Below are 23154 nucleotides of genomic sequence, written 5' to 3'. Positions count from 1 at the left end.
GAGTTCCCTGTTAAGTCTCATGGGGACATGAAGACCTTTTAGAAGGGGGAGGGTGTAGCCCTGTTGAAATTATCTATATTATTTTCTTCAAAATGTATCTTTGTATTGTTTTGTTTATTTGATTTATATTGTATATATTTATTTCTCATGTGTATTGAAAACAGTTTTATATTGTTAGAAGGGTATAAAGTTTGTCTAGGCTGTGATTGGGTATTTCACATGTCAGTTTGGTGTGGAGAGCGATGTGATAGGCCAGAGGGGGCGGGAATGGAGAGGAGAAAAAAGGAGTGGGAAGAAGAAGATCGAACAACGTGAAAAGAGTGTGACGCAGTGAGATTTGCGGGTTGATTTTGCTTTAGTTACAGTAGTGAGTCCATGTAATTTCGTACAGAAGTTAAAAGTGTTGATCTCCTACATTAGTTCATCATCACGTATGCATGTAGTACATACTAGCGAATGTGACGCACTTGTTATTCACGAGTGATTGGGATGAACCGGAGACTGAGCTCCTCTGGCCTCGTTGGATTTCCTCACCAGGTAGCGCTTCAGGTACCCGGGATTGCCTGAAAGTTCCCCTGGCCTCGTTGGATTTCCTGATCGGGAACGCACGGCGAGTGTTGAACTTTTTGCTCTGTGCAGTAGTCTTTCTCCTTCCGGACGCTCTCTATGTTGCTCCATTCGTCATGGGACCATGACGATGTGATGACTATTGTGCGTGAGTAATATTTTGCATCATTGTTGGCTCTAGTAAGAGTGAAGCGGCGATTTGTATTTTTTCTCGCCCCACCGCACACGAGCGTCGTTCAGGCCTGCATCTCATTTTATTTGTTTACTTTTATTGGTACTATTTTTTACAGTTTTATATTTTTCCAAAAGTCTGGGCCCAGTGACAATTAATAACTGACTGAAAAGAAATGTAAAGTGATGTGCAAGTGTTGAATACAGCCTAATCCATCCAGTTAATTGTGAGTAATGTAAAGTTATTTACTGTGATTTATAACTTGCTTTGGAGGTTCAGTTGACTACTCAAGTTAATCGTTTCAAGTAAAGAGGGACTCAAGTGAGTAGCTATTTGAAATTGAGTATTTATTCAGGTTTACTTATTTAATTTACATTCTGTGATTTTACAGACTTGTATTCACTCCCCTTACAATATAATATAAATACATCAGTAACGAACCCAGAGCACTCTAGATATTGGACCGTAACCTAAAGAGTGCTACATAATTATGCAAGACTTATGCCTGCCAGAAAAAAATCTTAGTGCCTCCCGTCTGATGCCTCGGACATTTCTGGTCCTTTTTGTACTTAGGTTCTCTCTGGCTCTCAACGAAGGCAGTCGCATTTTCTCTCCCTCTCCTCCCCCTTACCTTCCCTGCTTCACTCCTCTCGTCTAGTCTTATGTCTTAACTTTGAGAGACTCTCTCCGCACTGCTCTCCAAACTAAAAATCATGGATTTGATCAACTGGTCTCTCAACGCAATTGACACCATCTTCTCGACGAGAAGCTTTGGTTCGGGGGAACCTGACTGCCCTGCCGAAACGTTCGTAGCTGGCTACACGATGGACGCGAGGGAGAGGTGGCGTGTCGTGTGTCTGGCGGCTCTTTCTGTGGAGGAAATTGAAGATATCTATCTATTCGGAACCATGATAACAGGCCTTTTGCTGACTGGATTAGGCATTGCCCTGGTTTATCAAGAAATTAAGAAGACGGTGACAGCTGTCCAAAGCCCCACGATGCTGCCCGGCATGATTGAAGCAGTGGGCAGAGCGGTCAGCACTCAGGCTGGGACTATTAACCGCATTATGGATAACAACAGGGAGGTGACCCGAAATATGGATAACATCATGGAGAAGCTCACGGCTTTGCAAAAGCTGATGGCCTTCGCCGCTTTGTACCACCAGTCTGTCAGGCGGCTCTGTGACCAGCGCCGAAAATGGCTGCTTGCCTGTGCTGGGTTACCTCCATCCCCCACTCCCCTCCCCTGTTGCAAGTCTTGTGGGTTCATGTTGTAGTACTGATTATGTGCTAATGTTGCTGAGGTGTTTTTTCCGGTTGCCAGACTGTACTCCTCACAGGAGCATAGTCTAGGAGTTGCCTTTTTTTCCCTCACCTATCCTCATGTCATTCTGTATTATTTTCCTCAATCCCCTGTCTTCCTGTCCTGTCTACCCCATTGTCATATTGTATGTATGTTTGTGCATGGACAGGTTGATGGCTAATTTCGCTGGTACTTGTGACTAAGTGACAATAAAGGCTACTACTACTACATATAGTTCTGAATAGAAATCCACTGCAATCTTTCACATTTTTCTTGAATCAAAAGTCTTTAGTCCATCTGGTGTTGTTAAACAGTGCATTTCATTTTGTTTCTTAAAGACCTTTTCTAAATTAAAAAAATACTCAGTCATGTATAGACATAAACCACAACCTTATTAGAGCACCTTTAGCCCGAATTTGCAATAAAGTTTCAAGATCTTGCTTCTTTTCAGATACCTTTCCATCTAATGATGAATCTGAATGTTGAATCATTTCAGATGTAATCTGAAAGATCTCTTACTCTATTTCAGATATTTGTTGTTTAATTTTTCTAGTAGACAAGAAATTAAATTGCTGACAAAAAACTTGTATTTGGGTCTTTCCTATTTCCCACCACAGTATCAAACTTTTAAAATCATCCTTTTGGGAAACCCACTCACTTCAAAACAATTCAAATTTTTCACAAAAATATTTCTCTTTTAACAACGCTACATTAAACTTCCAGTAAGGACTTTTACATTTTTGATTTGTCAAGGCAATATTCACTGTAATAAAATGATGGTCTGATACACAACATGGAAAAATGTTCCACTCCATTAATCTATTATTTTCTGTACGCTTGATATAGAGCTGGTCAAGACTAGCTGCACTAATCCTCCCTTGTGAAACTCTTGCCCATGTATATTGTTTTACCTCATTATTCTTTTCTCTCCACACATCTATAAAATCATGTTGAACAATAATACTTTTTAAGAAAGAAGCTGATACAGAATCTGGTTCCTATGGTGGCCGAGAGAGCTCAACGCGCTGCAACTGAAGAAAACACATGCAAATAGAAAAAAACACCCGCAAATTAAGAAAACATCTTCATCAGTTTCACAACACACGTATGCTCCAAATACTCACAACACAACCAAATACAGAAACACGCTGCAAAAGTTCACAACACAACCAAATACAGAAACGCGCTGCAAAAGTTCACAACACAACCAAATACAGAAACACGCTGCAAAAGTTCACAACACAACCAAATACAGAAACACGCTGCAAAAGTTCACAACACAACCAAATACAGAAACACGCTGCAAAAGTTCACAACACAACCAAATACAGAAACACGCTGCAAAAGTTCACAACACAACCAAATACAGAAACACGCTGCAAAAGTTCACAACACAACCAAATACAGAAACACGCTGCAAAAGTTCACAACACAACCAAATACAGAAACGCGCTGCAAAAGTTCACAACACAAACAAATACAGAAACGCGCTGCAAAAGTTCACAACACAACCAAATACAGAAACGCGCTGCAAAAGTTCACAACACAAACAAATACAGAAACGCGCTGCAAAAGTTCACAACACAAACAAATACAGAAACGCGCTGCAAATAGAACAGAACACAACGGAAATGTTTCCGGGGAACCCAATAAGTGACGGACCCGGCTGGTACGTGCTTATTGCTCGTGAGCATCCCTATGCCCTACGCCCTTAGAAGGGCAGACGGCAGAGCCCTTGAAGTGGGGACTTTTTGGAGGGAGCAGGGCACTTGTGTGCCGTTATGTAGCCGCTTGGGAACGGACTTGATGAAGGGAGCAACGAAAGACTACGTAATTTCCTCATTATTTTCACCTGGGATGTTCCCATGACAACGCAGCGCGGTGTCCGTCAGCTGAATAGCTGTTCTTACCAGAAATATAGTTTTTTTGCTGTTAACATAACTGTTGCAAATAAATATAGATTTTATACAACACAGTTTTTAAAATATGTGTTATATATCTGTGTGTGAGTGTCTCATATTTGGACCCTGCATTCTAACATTTCTTATTAAACTTATTTTAACGTAACATGACAAAATGTGTACAATGTAACTGATGTATAGATTAATATCTTTCCCTCATGTTCTTTTTCTCTATCTTTTATTTATTTATTTTAGTCTTCAGCTCATTGTTCTTATCTGAATAGTATTCTTATAACATAGAACATATTGTAAATACATGTTGTATATTGTATACAAAGTTGTATGTCATAAACGTGTCATCTCTGTATGTTTTGCAAAAAAATAAAAAAATAAAATAAAATGAAAGTAGACAGTTATAAGCAGTAAGCACCAAGCACGTACTAGCCGGGTCCGTCACTTATTGGGTTCTCCGGAAACATTTCCGTTGTGTTCTGTTCTATTTGCAGCGCGTTTCTGTATTTGGTTGTGTTGTGAGTATTTGGAGCACACATGTGTTGTGAAACTGATGAAGATGTTTTCTTAATTTGCAGGTGTTTTTCTATTTGCATGTCTTTTCTTCAGTTGCAGTGCGTTGAGCTCTCTCGGCCACCGTAGGTTCCTCATTATTTCGGTCTAAAAGAAAATTAAGAGTACATTTCCAATCACCACCGACAACTATAAATTCATCCAGGGTAAAACTTATTAAAATATCTCCCAACTTTCTGAATAACAAAGTTATTTCTGTGCCTCTATTTGGAGCATAAATATTTATGAAAACAAATACTTGACTATGAATTTCAGCTTTCACAATCAAAAGACGTCCTTTCTCCAATTCTATAGCGGAGAATAGATAGCTACTCCAGCACTGATATTTGTGCCGTGGCTTAAACAATTTGTCCCTTCCCACCACAAATTCAACTCAGATTCATTATTGGAGTCACTATGCTTTTCTTGAAAATATTACATTATTGTCTTTAAGCCTAAGAAATTCAGATAGTAAAGCTCTTTTTCCACCATCCCTCAACTCATTAACATTTAAAGATCCCACTCTTAGAATCTGCATTATAGGGGAGAGAAAAGGGAAACAGAAAAAGAAATAGCAGAAAAACAACAAAGTAAATATAGTTCGCATTCATACTTAACGAGATCAGGCTATAAAGTACCTACTCTTTTACCGCTCGTTAAGTAAGTAGGCCTACTTATTGAAATTAAGTACCTACCCATTGAGTATGCGGTTTGGAACGCAGCCTCGGTCTCTCTCGCGCGCTGTCGACGTTCGCTTTGCTTTTGTCCAGTCCGGCGCCTTATATAAACACACACACACACACCAGAGAAAAAACTTTGCAGCTAGTAAGGCGGAGACGGAGAGAGGGCCCGATCGGATGAAAACCACTTCAGTGAGCTCAAAATATGGCAACGATGCATTTTATTAGACTCCATTAGCTGCCATATATGTAGCCTACTATTTCTAATCCATCGAGACTCATTTAAGCTTCTATCTATCTATCTATCTATCTATCTATCTATCTATCTATCTATCTATCTATCTCTATCTATCTATCTAGCCTATCTATCTAATCATTCTTTCTAACTAATCTTCCCTTCTCTCTCTCTCTCTCTCTCTCTCTCTCTCTCTCTCTCTCTCTCTCTCTCTCTCTCTCTCTCTCTCTTTCTAACTCTTAAAGGACAAGTTCGGTATTTTACACTTAAAGCCCTGTTTACAGATCGTATCTGATGAAATAGAACGGTTAAGATTAAACTTTGGACACATGCTCCTGTCCCGAGAATTTTAGGTTTATTTAGCTCCCCCCCCCCACCCACACCCCCACCCCCACCCCCACAATGGTTGTCTATGTGCACTGGCAGATTCCTTCCTAAAACACATTAAACTTTCGTTTACAAAGACGTGAAACTCACCGAGTGGTCAGGGGTGTTCACTGATATGATCCCCAAAAAAATCGCTGAAAAAGATGCTTTCCAACAGGTTTTATCGTAGTGTTTGTCCAACTCCATTGACTTGTATTGAATGTGCTGTGTGAGGTACGATATTCCTCCGCCGCTTCTTCTTCTGCTTCTTCTGTGTATTCAATGAAATGTCAGCGGTTTGCTTGCAATTGGCAAAGGTGCATTATCGCCACCAACTGGTGTCTATTATTCAAGCTCTCAACGGAAGAATCACGGGTGTGACGCGTTCGGCAAAATAGGTCCACAAAAGCTAAATAAACCTAAAATTCTCGGGACAGGAGCATGTGTCCAAATTTTAATCTTAACCGTTCTATTTCATCAGATACGGTCTGTAAACAGGGCTTTAAGTGTAAAATACCGAACTTGTCCTTTAACTAAATTAAAATGTTGACAGTTGGAAAGGCCCATTAGACTCCATTAGCTGCCGTTCTATCTAATATTTTCTAACTGAAAACCTTCAAACTTTTAAAACTTCTTCAAACTTTGGTACTAACTAACTATCTTTCTTTCTAATCTATCTATCTATCTATCTATCTATCTATCTATCTATCTATCTATCCATCTATCTATCTATCTTAAACTTCAAACTACTTTAAACTTCTTCAAACGTCCTGGTCCGTCTTATTACTCTCAAGCCGTTAATCTAGTTGCAACCTCTATGTTTTGCACTTTGGACCAATGTAGTCAGAGTACGTTTTTATATTAGACTGGTGTAACGGTCACCAGCTGGAGTGCCCTTGAGAGCCACCAGAGGGCACTCCACATAAGACTATCACTCACAAACTACATTTCCCATACTCACTCCCCGGACTCATCACTTATCATTGATCACATTCACCTGTACCTCATTCACTGATTGCATTCACCTGTCTCATCATCCTGTTAGTCTGTCTATTTATACCATGTCATTTCATTCACTCACCGCGAAGTCTTGTCTAGTGTTTCACTGCAATTCCGAGCGTTTTCCCTGGTTTCGTTGGTTTTTGGATATCATTCTCTGGTCCCTGGATTACTCTCTTGCCTCTCGTCCCTGGATTACTCTCTTGCCTCTGGTCCCTGCCTGTTTTGTTTGTTTGTTTGTTTGTTTGTTTGGACTGCTTGCCTGTTTTGACCTTTTGCCTGTACACTGGATTACGCCTTTGGATTGCCCAATAAAAGCTGCGTTTGGATCTTAACTCGTCTCGGAGCAGTTCGTAACGGACTGCTCCGAGACGAGTTAAGATCCAAACGCAGCTTTTATTGGGCAATCCAAAGGCGTAATCCAGTGTACAGGCAAAAGGTCAAAACAGGCAAGCAGTCCAAACAAACAAACAAACAAACAAACAAACAAAACAGGCAGGGACCAGAGGCAAGAGAGTAATCCAGGGACCAGAGGCAAGAGAGTAATCCAGGGACCAGAGAATGATATCCAAAAACCAAATGACAAGAAACCAGGGAAAACGCTCGGAATTGCAGTGAAACACTAGACAAGACTTTGCGGTGAGTGAATGAAATGACATGGTATAAATAGACAGACTAACAGGATGATGAGACAGGTGAATGCAATCAGTGAATGAGGTACAGGCGAATGTGATCAATGATAAGTGATGAGTCCGGGGAGTGAGTATGGGAAATGTAGTTTGTGAGTGATAGTCTTATGTGGAGTGCCCTCTGGTGGCTCTCAAGGGCACTCCAGCTGGTGACCGTTACAACTGGTTTGTCTATTGTCATAACAGCAACAGGCTTCCTCATTATCACTCTCTTGCTTGCTTTCTCTGTGGGACGTTCAGTTCTTCAAGTGAATAAGGACACAAAACCTAATAGCCTACAGGAATAATGAAACTCTTTCAAAATGTTAGTACCTTTCTTTTCGTGTTGGCTGGCCTCTCAATAACTGGGTACGTAGTTACTACTTTGTCATTTGTAGTTGGCTTACTGTTACGTTTAGTGTTTGGATCTTGAATGAATGAATAAACTAACATATCAGTAATGGAACTGTTTAAGAGTTTAAGTGTCATTTTAATTTGGACTGATAAAAAAAAACTTTTCACATGGTATAGCCTAATTAATAACAGTAATAACAGTCTTTGTGGACTAAACCGTGGATAATCAGGGATAAATCATTGTTTTTTAAAAATACATAAAATTATTTAAAATAATTACAAACTATTATACTTTGCTTTGTTTATATACACAAAAAGGATGTATAATAATGTATAATTTTTTGCCCTTGGTCCGGACCAAATGAACCGAACTACAGATGTGAAAACACCCTAAATTTCCATTACATATTTCCCTTTAAAAATACATATTTATCATTAAAATAATCATACAACTATTTCTTTTTTAAAATCAACTTAGTTAAAGGTCTCTTTTTTCTCAGTGCCTTAAGCATGTTTTTTTTTTTTTTTTTTTTTTTACCTTAAGATGTTTGAGAAAATGTTAGGGATTAGCTGCACACTTTTAAAGTAAAATTTAAGGCTTTTTAAGACCTGAAGAAATCAAAATGAAAACTGTACATTAGGGGTGTGCAATATTGACAAAAACATATCTCGATATTTTAAAAATGTTATTGATAATAATTAGATGATATTTTACTGATTGTTTTTGTACTGGTACCATGGCTGGTTCATGCCTGTTGTGGTCTAATAACTGATCGGTTCGCTGGATAAGACCCTTATTTCTCGACCGGGATTGTGTCGAGCATTTGAAGCTGCATTGAGACGGACATATGAACCTTCTTTGAACATTGGAATATTTGGTTGCCATTGAAGTCCATTAAATGGAGAAAAATCCTGGAATGTTTTCCTCAAAAACCTTAATTTATTTTTGACTGAAGAAAATTTCTCCCACATTTCTGTATGTGGGAGAAAAAAAACTTGCATCACAATAAGTTGTGATTGTCAAAACATTTGGTAACTTATTTTTATTAAGTTTACTGACAACATGTTACAATGTTTAGCTGCATGGTTACAATTGCTGGCAGGTTACTGTATTTATTATTGCTTGACATCTTGATTCAATATCAATTCATTTTGATAATTATTAGTTACAGTAGATACATGTTAAAAAAATAAATCACTAATGCTGTAAACAGAGAGCCCTAGCCTATTTTTATTAAAGGTTAAAAATAACAAATTAAATAAAATATAATGCGTTCTTTATTATAATAACAACAACTTTATAATATTTTAATGATATAAGTAAAAATATATGTAGCCTATAGGGGAGAGCGGGGCATTTTGGACCTAACGCATTTTGGTTTTGGCTCAATTATTTAAAAAATAATTAGGTTAGATTAATTATTTTTTTTACACAAGAAACATACACATCTCTGCTACAAATGAACACTTAAAGTTTTTTTCTAGGACCTTCTATTTTCGTACAGTTGCACTGAAAGTGACAGAAGTGCAAATGTTACAACTTACCCCATATGCGGGGTTAGTTGTAACATACAGAGGGGTTAGTTGTAACACTTGTGTGTAACACACATAATTCAGTACTATTTTATCTGTATAGTTTGATGTTGTTTGTACATCTGTATAGATAGATATCCATACATCCATCCCTCATCCAATCATCCTTCTATTATGGATCAATATCATGGATAGAGATATAGGAAAGGGCGGAACAGTTTTGCATGCAAAATTATTATTATTATTAATAGTAACAGTAATAATAATAAAAACAAGCTTAACATCACATTTTAAAGTGTTTATTACATGAAAACAGGCAATATTTTTAATAAATAAACAAGTGATCAATATAGTAAACAAATCCCATAGCCTACAATATTGTGAACACTTGGCGGCTTAGTTGTAACACTGTGCTACAACTAACCCCGCTGTGTAAAAAATATTTTAAACCTAGCTAACAGTTGCTAGGAGTTGCTGACATGTTTCAAAATGGTGCCATGTTTTAGCCAACAAGACAGTGATTAAGGCAATATAAAGTTAGATTTGGTGACGTACACACACAACTCAGAAACAGAAAAATACGTATGATGAAAAAAAATACTTAGATGGTGTCAAAACACTCTTTGTCCCGTATCTTCACAAAATATTACCAAAAATTTTCACAAATCCACGGGAGACCGTCTTCTGGCAGCGAGAGAAAAATATCGTAAACACAACCCACGTGACCCTGAGTAACTACGTAAAAGGTCCGTGTTACATTTAGCCCCGGGTTAGGTTGTGCCCCGCGCTCCCCTATTTAACAAAACTCTATAGCTAATTTTTACAGCCTATGGTCATTAAATTGCTTTCCTGATGTAAATGTAACTTATGTGACATTGTTCTAGCCGACCTGTTTTGCAGTCCATTTACATTTACCATTTACCTGTTTTATTGACTTCTTACCGTGGTTAAAAAACACTTTGATCCGAGGCATACATTTCGGTAAGTTCGGGTTTATTTGGGCTACTAATAGTAAAGAAGGGCAGAGCCGAGAAGAGTTAGAGTTGATCGGTTCACGTGCCGCTTGAACTGAGAAATATGTCACGTCACATTTACAAGCGCCAAAATGGTATTATTGTTTGAATTGCGTAATAACATTGACAGAATCTGAGAGCTGATAATTTATTTTATATCAAAGTAACCTGCTCTGTCTTGTCTGTCGTATATGTCAGTGTCCTCTTTGCTCCGCGATTTTTTTCTGCGTGAGAAAATGGATGTGTGGCGTGAGCGCGTGTGAAAAGGGCCACGCTCCATGCGTGAGAGCCCTCCTGCTTCCAGCTACTGGCTTCCTCTTTCTTCACGTGAGACCCGAGGCTCCCACACGCTCACTGTTCTCTGGCCACATCCTGTGCTGCGCTGTCCTACGAGGGGATTTGAGTTCTTGTTAAAGAGCCTGTTGGCTATTTCTGTTTTCAACGGACTTCTCCGAACTTTTGTGTTTGTTTAATTATGTGGACACCCAGCAAACATTTGGACGTTCAATGACCGTTGAAAAGACGTCCGTCCGAGACGTCCCGTCATGGTTGAAAAATAGTTCCAAAATGAAAGTTGAACCGACGTCTTTGACGTCGTCTGGCCGTGAATTCCACGTCTTTTCTGCGCGTCCCTGGACGTCAGAATTAGTCTTGTTCTGGATGTTTATAAGGTGTGTTTCTGCATAAGTGTAGGCATATAAGCCTGCATATAACATAATAATACACCCATTGTGGTAAATCGTGACCAGCGATCTAGACGTTTACACATCTAAACTTGACAAAGGTTCTAAAAAGGTCCAAAATTGGTCCAGTCAGACCTGAACGTCAATAAAATGTTTTAATCACGTGTAGCTACATCACAAACAAGAACACATTATTTGGGGACATAAGCAAAAAAAGAAGCATATGTTCTGATTTAGCACAACATTTTATTGTTCTTGAAAAGCCAACATTTCTCTTTATTTTTTTCAATGTTTAACATTTGTTAACCAAACTAAAATACCAACTACAAAATACTGAATTATTATATAAAGGCCTTTATCTTACTTGATTTTTATTCAGATGTGTTGTATGTTCACATTTTAGACCGCAAATAAAGATTTTATTCAAATGTTACATTGCGAATGTATTTTCTTGGACTGAACTATATGCAGGGCAAAATATATTTTTATTGGATTTAAAAAATATATATATATATATTTTTTTTTTAAATGGCCAAAGATGTATTTGTAGAAAATATATTTATGTAAATATATTCTGAAATATATATTTTTGGCCATTTTCAAATATATTTAAAAATATTTAAAAAATGGCCAAAAATGTATTTGTAGAAAATATATTTATTTAAATATATTTTGAAATATATTTGAAAATATATTTTTTACCGTATGGGAAGGGATAATTCACCCAAAAATGAAAAACTGCTAACACAAAAGAAGATATTTTGAAGAATGTTTGTAACCAAGCAAATAGAGCAACCATTGACTACCATTGTTGGAGAAAAAAATATTATGGTAGTTAATGGGAAGCGACATCTGCTTGGTTACAAACATTCTTCCAAACATCTTTGTGTTTAGCATAACATAGAAAGGTATAAAGGTTTGAAACATGAGGCTGAGTAAATGACGACAATTTTCATTTTTGGGTGAACTATCCCTTAAACACATTGTTTGGCTCATTTCTTGTATCCACCACCAGCAGCTCTTCCTGGAGCGTGTTTCAGGTGTTCTGCCATTGCTGCATCAATTTTGGAGTCTGTAGCATTTGGCCTCCACCTCTTCACAGCATCTAAGGGAGGAGATATATATTTATTTTTTAAATAAATAAAATAAAAATTTTGGGGTAAATGACATGCACTCATTTTCAAAATATTTGTATGGTGGTCTACAGCTAAATTAAAAAAACCATGGAACAAGATTAATGAATCATGAATGAAACATTAGAAAAAGATAATCAACATGCATTAAATTTTATTTTATTCTATAAAAAATGTTCTGCTTTAAATTGGTGTTAGATCAGTTGGGGGGCGGGGGGAACAGCATTTGTCCCCTGCCTCTTCAATACCACTGTGGTGCCCTTGAGAAAGACCCTAGGTGTGTAACTGTGAGAAAGTGAACAGGACATTTCTGATAAAGACTGTGATGTCCCCTGAATAGATAAAGGGTATCAATAAAAATTGTGTTGGTATTCAGAGGATATGATTAGCAATTCTAAAATTACTAAATATTTTTAAAGCAGTTACTGAAACCATACATGTTCAAATCAAACATTTTATTCTCTTTCAGATCATTTACTTTCTGAAAGAAACTCTCAAAAGGCTACATTAATAAGTTACAGTAATAACTTTGACTGTATCATTAAACATACTTTATGGTATACCGTTGTTTAAGTTCAAAGTAACTTTTAGCCTACTAGCTAATTTTAGCCAAACTCAGTAAATTTCCGTTGACAATGTGTCACGGAACGGTAAAAAGTGAAGCGAGGATTCAAGTGCAAAAAGGAATGTTTATTAAGTAAATAAAAAGCAAAACCAAAACTACAAACAAAACCTCCCCGTGTGGGGGAAACGAGACCGGCACTAAACAGGAATTAGAACACAAGGGAACATAGACAACGAACCAGCAACAGGACAACAAACACAGGGAGGCTAAATAGGGGAACAAACAAAGGAGGGTAACGAGCAGGACAGGTGGGACAAATAAATAAATAATCAGATAACAAGGGGGAGGGACCAGACAATGACAAGAGCACATGGCCCCAAAATAACAAAACACCCATGTGCATCACAAGACAGGACAGACATGTGACATTACCTCCTCCCTACGGAGCGGCTACCAGACGCTCCATAAGACCAGGGCGGGACGGGAGGGACAGACCAGGGCGGGACGGGAGGGACAGACCGCTTATTCTCAGGAGGCCAGGGCGAAGCGGACAGTTTATCAGGCGGCCAGGGCGGTGAAGACCCCTCGGGCGGCCAGGGCGGTGAAGACCCCTCGGGCGGCCACGGCACAGGAACAGCAACAGACACCGGCTCAGGAACAGCAACAGACACCGGCTCAGGAACAGCAACAGACACCGGCTCAGCAACAGCAACAGACACCGGCTCAGCAACAGCAACAGACACCGGCTCAGGATTAGCAACAGACACCGGCTCAGGAACAGCAACAGACACCGGCTCAGGAACAGCAACAGACACCGGCTCAGGATTAGCAACAGACACCGGCACAGGAACAGCAACAGACACCAGCTCAGGAACAGCAACAGACACCGGCTCAGGAACAGCAACAGACACCGGCACAGGAACAGCAACAGACACCGGCACAGGAACAGCAACAGACACCGGCACAGGAACAGCAACAGACACCGGCTCAGGAACAGCAACAGACACCGGCTCAGGATTAGCAACAGACACCGGCACAGGAACAGCAACAGACACCGGCACAGGAACAGCAACAGACACCGGCACAGGAACAGCAACAGACACCGGCACAGGAACAGCAACAGACACCGGCTCAGGAACAGCAACAGACACCGGCTCAGGATTAGCAACAGACACCGGCACAGGAACAGCAACAGACACCGGCACAGGAACAGCAACAGACACCGGCTCAGGATTAGCAACAGACACTGGCTCAGGAACAGCAACAGACACTGGCTCAGGAACAGCAACAGACACCGGCTCAGGGACAGCAACAGGAACAGCAACAGCAACCGGCTCAGGAACAGCAACAGCAACAGACACCGGCTCAGGAACAGCAACAGACACCGGCTCAGGAACAGCAACAGACACCGGCTCAGGAACAGACACCGGCTCAGGAAAAGCAACAGCAACAGACACCGGCTCAGGGACAGCAACATGAACAGCAACAGACACCGGCTCAGGAACAGCAACAGCAACAGACACCGGCTCAGGAACAGCAACAGACACCGGCTCAGGAACAGCAACAGACACCGGCTCAGGAACAGCAACAGACAACGGTTCAGGAACAGCAACAGACACCGGCTCAGGAACAGCAACAGACACCGGCTCAGGAACAGCAACAGACACCGGCTCAGGAACAGCAACAGACACCGGCTCAGGGACAGCAACAGACACCGGCTCAGGAACAGCAACAGACACCGGCTCAGGAACAGCAACAGACACCGGCTCAGGAACAGCAACAGACACCGGCTCAGGGACAGCAACAGGAACAGACACCGGCTCAGGAACAGGAACAGACACCGGCTGTCCTCTTTGCTCCGCGATTTTTTTCTGCGTGAGAAAATGGATGTGTGGCGTGAGCGCGTGTGAAAAGGGCCACGCTCCATGCGTGAGAGCCCTCCTGCTTCCAGCTACTGGCTTCCTCTTTCTTCACGTGAGACCCGAGGCTCCCACACGCTCACTGTTCTCTGGCCACATCCTGTGCTGCGCTGTCCTACGAGGGGATTTGAGTTCTTGTTAAAGAGCCTGTTGGCTATTTCTGTTTTCAACGGACTTCTCCGAACTTTTGTGTTTGTTTAATTATGTGGACACCCAGCAAATATTTGGACGTTCAATGACCGTTGAAAAGACGTCCGTCCGAGACGTCCCGTCATGGTTGAAAAATAGTTCCAAAATGAAAGTTGAACCGACGTCTTTGACGTCTTTTCTGGCCATGAATTCCACGTCATTTCTGCGTGTCCCTGGACGTCAGAATTAGTCTTGTTCTGGATGTTTATAAGGTGTGTTTCTGCATAAGTGTAGGCATATAAGCCTGCATATAACATAATAATACACCCATTGTGGTAAATCGTGACCAGCGATCTAGACGTTTACACATCTAAACTTGACAAAGGTTCTAAAAGGTCCAAAATTGGTCCAGTCAGACCTGAACGTCAATAAAACGTTTTAATCACGTGTAGCTACATCACAAACAAGAACACATTATTTGGGGACATAAGCAAAAAAAGAAGCATATGTTCTGGTTTAGCACAACATTTTATTGTTCTTGAAAAGCCAACATTTCTCTTTATTTTTTTTCAATGTTTAACATTTGTTAACCAAACTAAAATACCAACTACAAAATACTGAATTATTATATAAAGGCCTTTATCTTACTTGATTTTTATTCAGATGTGTTGTATGTTCACATTTTAGACAGCAAATAAAGATTTTATTCAAATGTTACATTGTGAATGTATTTTCTTGGACTGAACTATATGCAGGGCAAAATATATTTTTATTGGATTATATATATATATATATATATATATATTAATTTTAAATGGCCAAAGATGTATTTGTAGAAATTATATTTATTTAAATATATTCTGAAATATATTTTTTGGCCATTTTCAAATATATTTCAAAATATACAAAAAATGGCCAAAAATGTATTTGTAGAAAATATATTTATAAATATATTTTGAAATATATTTGAAAATATATTTTTTACCGTATGAGAAGGGATAATTCACCCAAAAAATGAAAAACTGCTAAACACAAAAGAAGATATTTTGAAGAATGTTTATAACCAAGCAAAGAGAGCAACCATTGACTACCATTGTTGGAGAAAAAAATATTATGGTAGTTAATGGGAAGCGACATCTGCTTGGTTACAAACATTCTTCCAAACATCTTTGTGTTTAGCATAACATAGAAAGGTATAAAGGTTTGAAACACGAGGCTGAGTAAATGACGACAATTTTCATTTTTGGGTGAACTATCCCTTAAACACATTGTTTGGCTCATTTCTTGTATCCACCACCAGCAGCTCTTCCTGGAGCGTGTTTCAGGTGTTCTGCCATTGCTGCATCAATTTTGGAGTCTGTAGCATTTGGCCTCCACCTCTTCACAGCATCTAAGGGAGGAGAATATATTTATTTTTTAAATAAATAAAATAAAAAATTTGAGGTAAATGACATGCACTAATTTTCAAAATATTTGTATGGTGGTCTACAGCTAAATTAAAAAAAAACATGGAACAAGATTAATGAATCATGAATGAAACATTAGAAAAAGATAATCAACATGCATTCAATTTTATTTTATTGTATAAAAAATGTTCTGCTTTAAATTGGTGTTAGATCAGTTGGGGGGCAGGGGGAACAGCATTTGTCCCCTGCCTCTTCAATACCACTGTTAACTTCAGTAACTTTTAGCCTACTAGCTAATTTTAGCCAAACTCAGTAAATTTCCGTTGACAATGTGTCACGGAACGGTAAAAAGTGAAGCGAGGATTCAAGTGCAAAAAGGAATGTTTATTAAGTAAATAAAAAGCAAAACCAAAACTACAAACAAAACCTCCCCGTGTGGGGGAAACGAGACCGGCATTAAACAGGAATTAGAACACAAGGGAACATAGACAACGAACCAGCAACAGGACTACAAACACAGGGAGGCTAAATAGGGGAACAAACAAAGGAGGGTAACGAGCAGGACAGGTGGGACAAATAAATAAATAATCAGATAACAAGGGGGAGGGACCAGACAATGACAAGAGCACATGGCCCCAAAATAACAAAACACCCATGTGCATCACAAGACAGGACAGACATGTGACATTACCCCCTCCCTACGGAGCGGCTACTAGACGCTCCATAAGACCAGGGCGGGACGGGAGGGACAGACCAGGGCGGGACGGGAGGGACAGACCAGGGCGGGACGGGAGGGACAGACCGTTTATTCTCGGGAGGCCAGGGCGAAGCGGACAGTTTATCAGGCGGCCAGGGCGGTGAAGACCCCTTGGGCGGCTAGGGCGGTGAAGACCCCTCGGGCGGCCACGGCACAGGAACAGCAACAGACACCGGCTCAGGAACAGCGACAGACACCGGCTCAGGAACAGCAACAGACACCGGCTCAGCAACAGCAACAGACACCGGCTCAGCAACAGCAACAGACACCGGCTCAGGAACAGCAACAGACACCGGCTCAGGAACAGCAACAGACACCGGCTCAGGAACAGCAACAGCAACAGACACCGGCTCAGGAACAGCAACAGCAACAGACACCGGCTCAGGAACAGCAACAGCAACAGACACCGGCTCAGGAACAGCAACAGCAACAGACACCGGCTCAGGAACAGCAACAGACACCGGCTCAGGAACAGCAACAGCAACAGACACCGGCTCAGGGGACAGCAACAGGAACAGACACCGGCTCAGGAACAGGAACAGACACCGGCTCAGGAACAGCAACAGACACCGGCTCAGGAACAGCAACAGCAACAGACAACGGCTCAGGGACAGCAACAGGAACAGACACCGGCTCAGGAACAGGAACAGACACCTGCTGTCCTCTTTGCTCCGCGATTTTTTTCTGCGTGAGAAAATGGATGTGTGGCGTGAGCGCGTGTGAAAAGGGCCACGCTCCATGCGTGAGAGCCCTCCTGCTTCCAGCTACTGGCTTCCTCTTTCTTCACGTGAGACCCGAGGCTCCCACACGCTCACTGTTCTCTGGCCACATCCTGTGCTGCGCTGTCCTACGAGGGGATTTGAGTTCTTGTTAAAGAGCCTGCTGGCTATTTCTGTTTTCAACGGACTTCTCCGAACTTTTGTGTTTGTTTAATTATGTGGACACCCAGCAAACATTTGGACGTTCAATGACCGTTGAAAAGACGTCCGTCCGAGACGTCCCGTCATGGTTGAAAAATAGTTCCAAAATGAAAGTTGAACCGACGTCTTTGATGTCGTCTGGCCGTGAATTCCACGTCATTTCTGCGTGTCCCTGGACGTCAGAAATAGTCTTGTTCTGGATGTTTATAAGGTGTGTTTCTGCATAAGTGTAGGCATATAAGCCTGCATATAACATAATAATACACCCATTGTGGTAAATCGTGACCAGCGATCTAGACGTTTACACATCTAAACTTGACAAAGGTTCTAAAAAGGGCCAAAATTGGTCCAGTCAGACCTGAACGTCAATAAAACGTTTTAATCACGTGTAGCTACATCACAAACAAGAACACATTATTTGGGGACATAAGCAAAAAAAGAAGCATATGTTCTGATTTAGCACAACATTTTATTATTCTTGAAAAGCCAACATTTCTCTTTATTTTTTTCAATGTTTAACATTTGTTAACCAAACTAAAATACCAACTACAAAATACTGAATTATTATATAAAGGCCTTTATCATACTTGATTTTTATTCAGATGTGTTGTATGTTCACATTTTAGACAGCAAATAAAGATTTTATTCAAATGTTACATTGTGAATGTATTTTCTTGGACTGAACTATATGCAGGGCAAAATATATTTTTATTGGATTTAAAAAAAAAATATATATATATATATATATATATATTTTAAATGGCCAAAGATGTATTTGTAGAAAATATATTTATGTAAATATATTCTGAAATATATTTTTTGGCCATTTTCAAATATATTTCAAAATATACAAAAAATGGCCAAAAATGTGTTTGTAGAAAATATATTTATAAATATATTTTGAAATATATTTGAAAATATATTTTTTACCGTATGGGAAGGGATAATTCACCCAAAAAATGAAAAACTGCTAAACACAAAAGAAGATATTTTGAAGAATGTTTGTAACCAAGCAAATAGAGCAACCATTGACTACCATTGTTGGAGAAAAAAATATTATGGTAGTTAATGGGAAGCGACATCTGCTTGGTTACAAACATTCTTCCAAACATCTTTGTGTTTAGCATAACATAGAAAGGTATAAAGGTTTGAAACATGAGGCTGAGTAAATGACGACAATTTTCATTTTTGGGTGAACTATCCCTTAAACACATTGTTTGGCTCATTTCTTGTATCCACCACCAGCAGCTCTTCCTGGAGCGTGTTTCAGGTGTTCTGCCATTGCTGCATCAATTTTGGAGTCTGTAGCATTTGGCCTCCACCTCTTCACAGCATCTAAGGGAGGAGAATATATTTATTTTTTAAATAAATAAAATAAAAATTGAGGTAAATGACATGCACTCATTTTCAAAATATTTGTATGGTGGTCTACAGCTAAATTTAAAAAACCATGGAACAAGATTAATGAATCATGAATGAAACATTAGAAAAAGATAATCAACATGCATTAAATTTTATTTTATTCTATAAAAAATGTTCTGCTTTAAATTGGTGTTAGATCAGTTGGGCGGCGGGGGGAACAGCATTTGTCCCCTGCCTCTTCAATACCACTGTGGTGCCCTTGAGAAAGACCCTAGGTGTGTAACTGTGAGAAAGTGAACAGGACATTTCTGATAAAGACTGTGATGTCCCCTGAATAGATAAAGGGTATCAATAAAAATTGTATTGGTATTCAGAGGATATGATTAGCAATTCTAAAATTACAAAATATTTTTAAAGCAGTTACTGAAACCATACATGTTCAAATCAAACATTTTATTCTCTTTCAGATCATTTACTTTCTGAAAGAAACTCTCAAAAGGCTACATTAATAAGTTACAGTAATAACTTTGACTGTATCATTAACATACTTTATGGTATACCGTTGTTTAAGTTCAAAGTAACTTTTAGCCTACTAGCTAATTTTAGCCAAACTCAGTAAATTTCCGTTGACAATGTGTCACGGAACGGTAAAAAGTGAAGCGAGGATTCAAGTGCAAAAAGGAATGTTTATTAAGTAAATAAAAAGCAAAACCAAAACTACAAACAAAACCTCCCCGTGTGGGGGAAACGAGACCGGCATTAAACAGGAATTAGAACACAAGGGAACATAGACAACGAACCAGCAACAGGACTACAAACACAGGGAGGCTAAATAGGGGAACAAACAAAGGAGGGTAACGAGCAGGACAGGTGGGACACATAAATAAATAATCAGATAACAAGGGGGAGGGACCAGACAATGACAAGAGCACATGGCCCCAAAATAACAAAACACCCATGTGCATCACAAGACAGGACAGACATGTGACATTACCCCCTCCCTACGGAGCGGCTACCAGACGCTCCATAAGACCAGGGCGGGACGGGAGGGACAGACCAGGGCGGGACGGGAGGGACAGACCGCTTATTCTCGGGAGGCCAGGGCGAAGCGGACAGTTTATCAGGCGGCCAGGGCGGTGAAGACCCCTCGGGCGGCCAGGGTGGTGTAGACCCCTCGGGCGGCCACGGTACAGGAACAGCAACAGACACCGGCTCAGGAACAGCAACAGACACCGGCTCAGGAACAGCAACAGACACCGGCTCAGGAACAGCAACAGACACCGGCTCAGGAACAGCAACAGACACCGGCTCAGGAACAGCAACAGACACCGGCTCAGCAACAGCAACAGACACCGGCTCAGCAACAGCAACAGACACCGGCTCAGGAACAGACACCGGCTCAGGAACAGCAACCGGCTCAGGAACAGCAACAGCAACCGGCTCAGGAACAGCAACAGCAACCGGCTCAGGAACAGATACAGCAACCGGCTCAGGGACAGCAACAGCAACAGACACCGGCTCAGGGACAGCAACAGCAACAGACACCGGCTCAGGAACAGCAACAGACACCGGCTCAGGAACAGCAACCGGCTCAGGCTCAGGAACAGCAACAGACACCGGCTCAGGAACAGCAACAGACACCGGCTCAGGAACAGCAACAGACACCGGCTCAGGAACAGCAACAGACACCGGCTCAGGAACAGCAACAGCAACCGGCTCAGGCTCAGGAACAGCAACAGCAACCGGCTCAGGCTCAGGAACAGCAACAGCAACCGGCTCAGGAACAGAAACAGCAACAGACACCGGCTCAGGAACAGCAACAGACACCGGCTTAGGAACAGCAACAGCAACAGACACCGGCTCAGGAACAGCAACAGCAACAGACGCCGGCTCAGGAACAGCAACAGCAACAGACACCGGCTCAGGAACAGCAACCGGCTCAGGAAAACCGGCTCAGGAACAGCAACAGCAACAGACACCGGCTCAGGAACAGCAACAGCAACAGACACCGGCTCAGGAACAGCAACCGGCTCAGGAACAGCAACCGGCTCAGGAACAACAACAGCAACCGGCTCAGGCTCAGGAACAGCAACAGCAACCGGCTCAGGCTCAGGAACAGCAACAGACACCGGCTCAGGAACAGCAACAGACACCGGCTCAGGAACAGCAACAGCAACCGGCTCAGGAACAGCAACCGGCTCAGGAACAGCAACCGGCTCAGGAACAACAACAGCAACCGGCTCAGGCTCAGGAACAGCAACAGACACCGGCTCAGGCTCAGGAACAGCAACAGACACCGGCTCAGGAACAGCAACAGCAACCGGCTCAGGCTCAGGAACAGCAACCGGCTCAGGCTCAGGAACAGCAACAGACACCGGCTCAGGAACAGCAACCGGCTCAGGCTCAGGAACAGCAACAGACACCGGCTCAGGAACAGCAACAGACACCGGCTCAGGAACAGCAACAGACACCGGCTCAGGAACAGCAACAGCAACCGGCTCAGGAACAGCAACCGGCTCAGGAACAGCAACCGGCTCAGGAACAGCAACCGGCTCAGGAACAACAACAGCAACCGGCTCAGGCTCAGGAACAGCAACAGACACCGGCTCAGGCTCAGGAACAGCAACAGACACCGGCTCAGGAACAGCAACAGCAACCGGCTCAGGCTCAGGAACAGCAACCGGCTCAGGCTCAGGAACAGCAACAGACACCGGCTCAGGAACAGCAACCGGCTCAGGCTCAGGAACAGCAACAGACACCGGCTCAGGAACAGCAACCGGCTCAGGCTCAGGAAAAGCAACAGACACCGGCTCAGGAACAGCAACAGACACCGGCTCAGGAACAGCAACAGACACCGGCTCAGGAACAGCAACAGCAACAGACACCGGCTCAGGAACAGCAACAGACTCAGGCTCAGGAACAGCAACAGACACCGGCTCAGGCTCAGGAACAGCAACAGACACCGGCTCAGGCTCAGGAACAGCAACAGCAACCGGCTCAGGCTCAGGAACAGCAACAGACACCGGCTCAGGCTCAGGAACAGCAACAGACACCGGCTCAGGAACAGCAACAGACACCGGCTCAGGCTCAGGAACAGCAACAGCAACAGACACCGGCTCAGGAACAGCAACAGCAACAGCAACAGACATCGGCTCAGGAACAGCAACAGCAACAGACACCGGCTCAGGCTCAGGAACAGCAACAGACACCGGCTCAGGAACAGCAACAGACACCGGCTCAGGCTCAGGAACAGCAACAGACACCGTCTCAGGAACAGCAACAGCAACAGACACCGGCTCAGGAACAGCAACAGCAAAAGCAACAGACATCGGCTCAGGAACAGCAACAGCAACAGACACCGGCTCAGGCTCAGGAACAGCAACAGACACCGGCTCGGGCTCAGGAACAGCAACAGACACCGGCTCAGGAACAGCAACAGACACCGGCTCAGGAACAGCAACAGCAACCGGCTCAGGCTCAGGAACAGCAACCGGCTCAGGCTCAGGAACAGCAACAGACACCGGCTCAGGAACAGCAACAGGCTCAGGCTCAGGAACAGCAACAGACACCGGCTCAGGAACAGCAACAGACACCGGCTCAGGAACAGCAACCGGCTCAGGCTCAGGAACAGCAACAGACACCGGCTCAGGAACAGCAACAGCAACAGACACCGGCTCAGGAACAGCAACAGACTCAGGCTCGGGAACAGCAACAGACACCGGCTCAGGAACAGCAACAGACACCGGCTCAGGCTCAGGAACAGCAACAGCAACAGACTCAGGCTCAGGAACAGCAACAGACTCAGGCTCGGGAACAGCAACAGACACCGGCTCAGGAACAGCAACAGACACCGGCTCAGGCTCAGGAACAGCAACAGCAACAGACTCAGGCTCAGGAACAGCAACAGACACCGGCTCAGGCTCAG

General features: G+C 42.1%; 1 protein-coding gene across 1 annotated transcript in view; it reads left to right on the top strand.

Moving 5' to 3' along the window:
• The first annotated feature begins 7655 nt into the window (after nt 1-7655).
• LOC306990982 (globoside alpha-1,3-N-acetylgalactosaminyltransferase 1-like) overlaps nt 7656-23154 on the top strand; it is a 46672-nt gene continuing 31173 nt past the window's right edge. Inside the window, exon 1 of the mRNA XM_079598364.1 lies at nt 7656-7824. Coding sequence (XP_079454490.1) covers nt 7763-7824 — 62 coding nt within the window. The 5' untranslated portion in view covers nt 7656-7762. The remainder of the gene's footprint in view (nt 7825-23154) is intronic.

This window comes from Phoxinus phoxinus, assembly GCF_949152265.1.
Source record: "Phoxinus phoxinus genome assembly, chromosome: 2".
Classification (NCBI taxonomy): Eukaryota; Metazoa; Chordata; class Actinopteri; order Cypriniformes; family Leuciscidae; genus Phoxinus; species Phoxinus phoxinus.
Note: the sequence above shows the minus strand (reverse complement) of the source record. Positions and strands in the feature narration are given on the sequence as shown.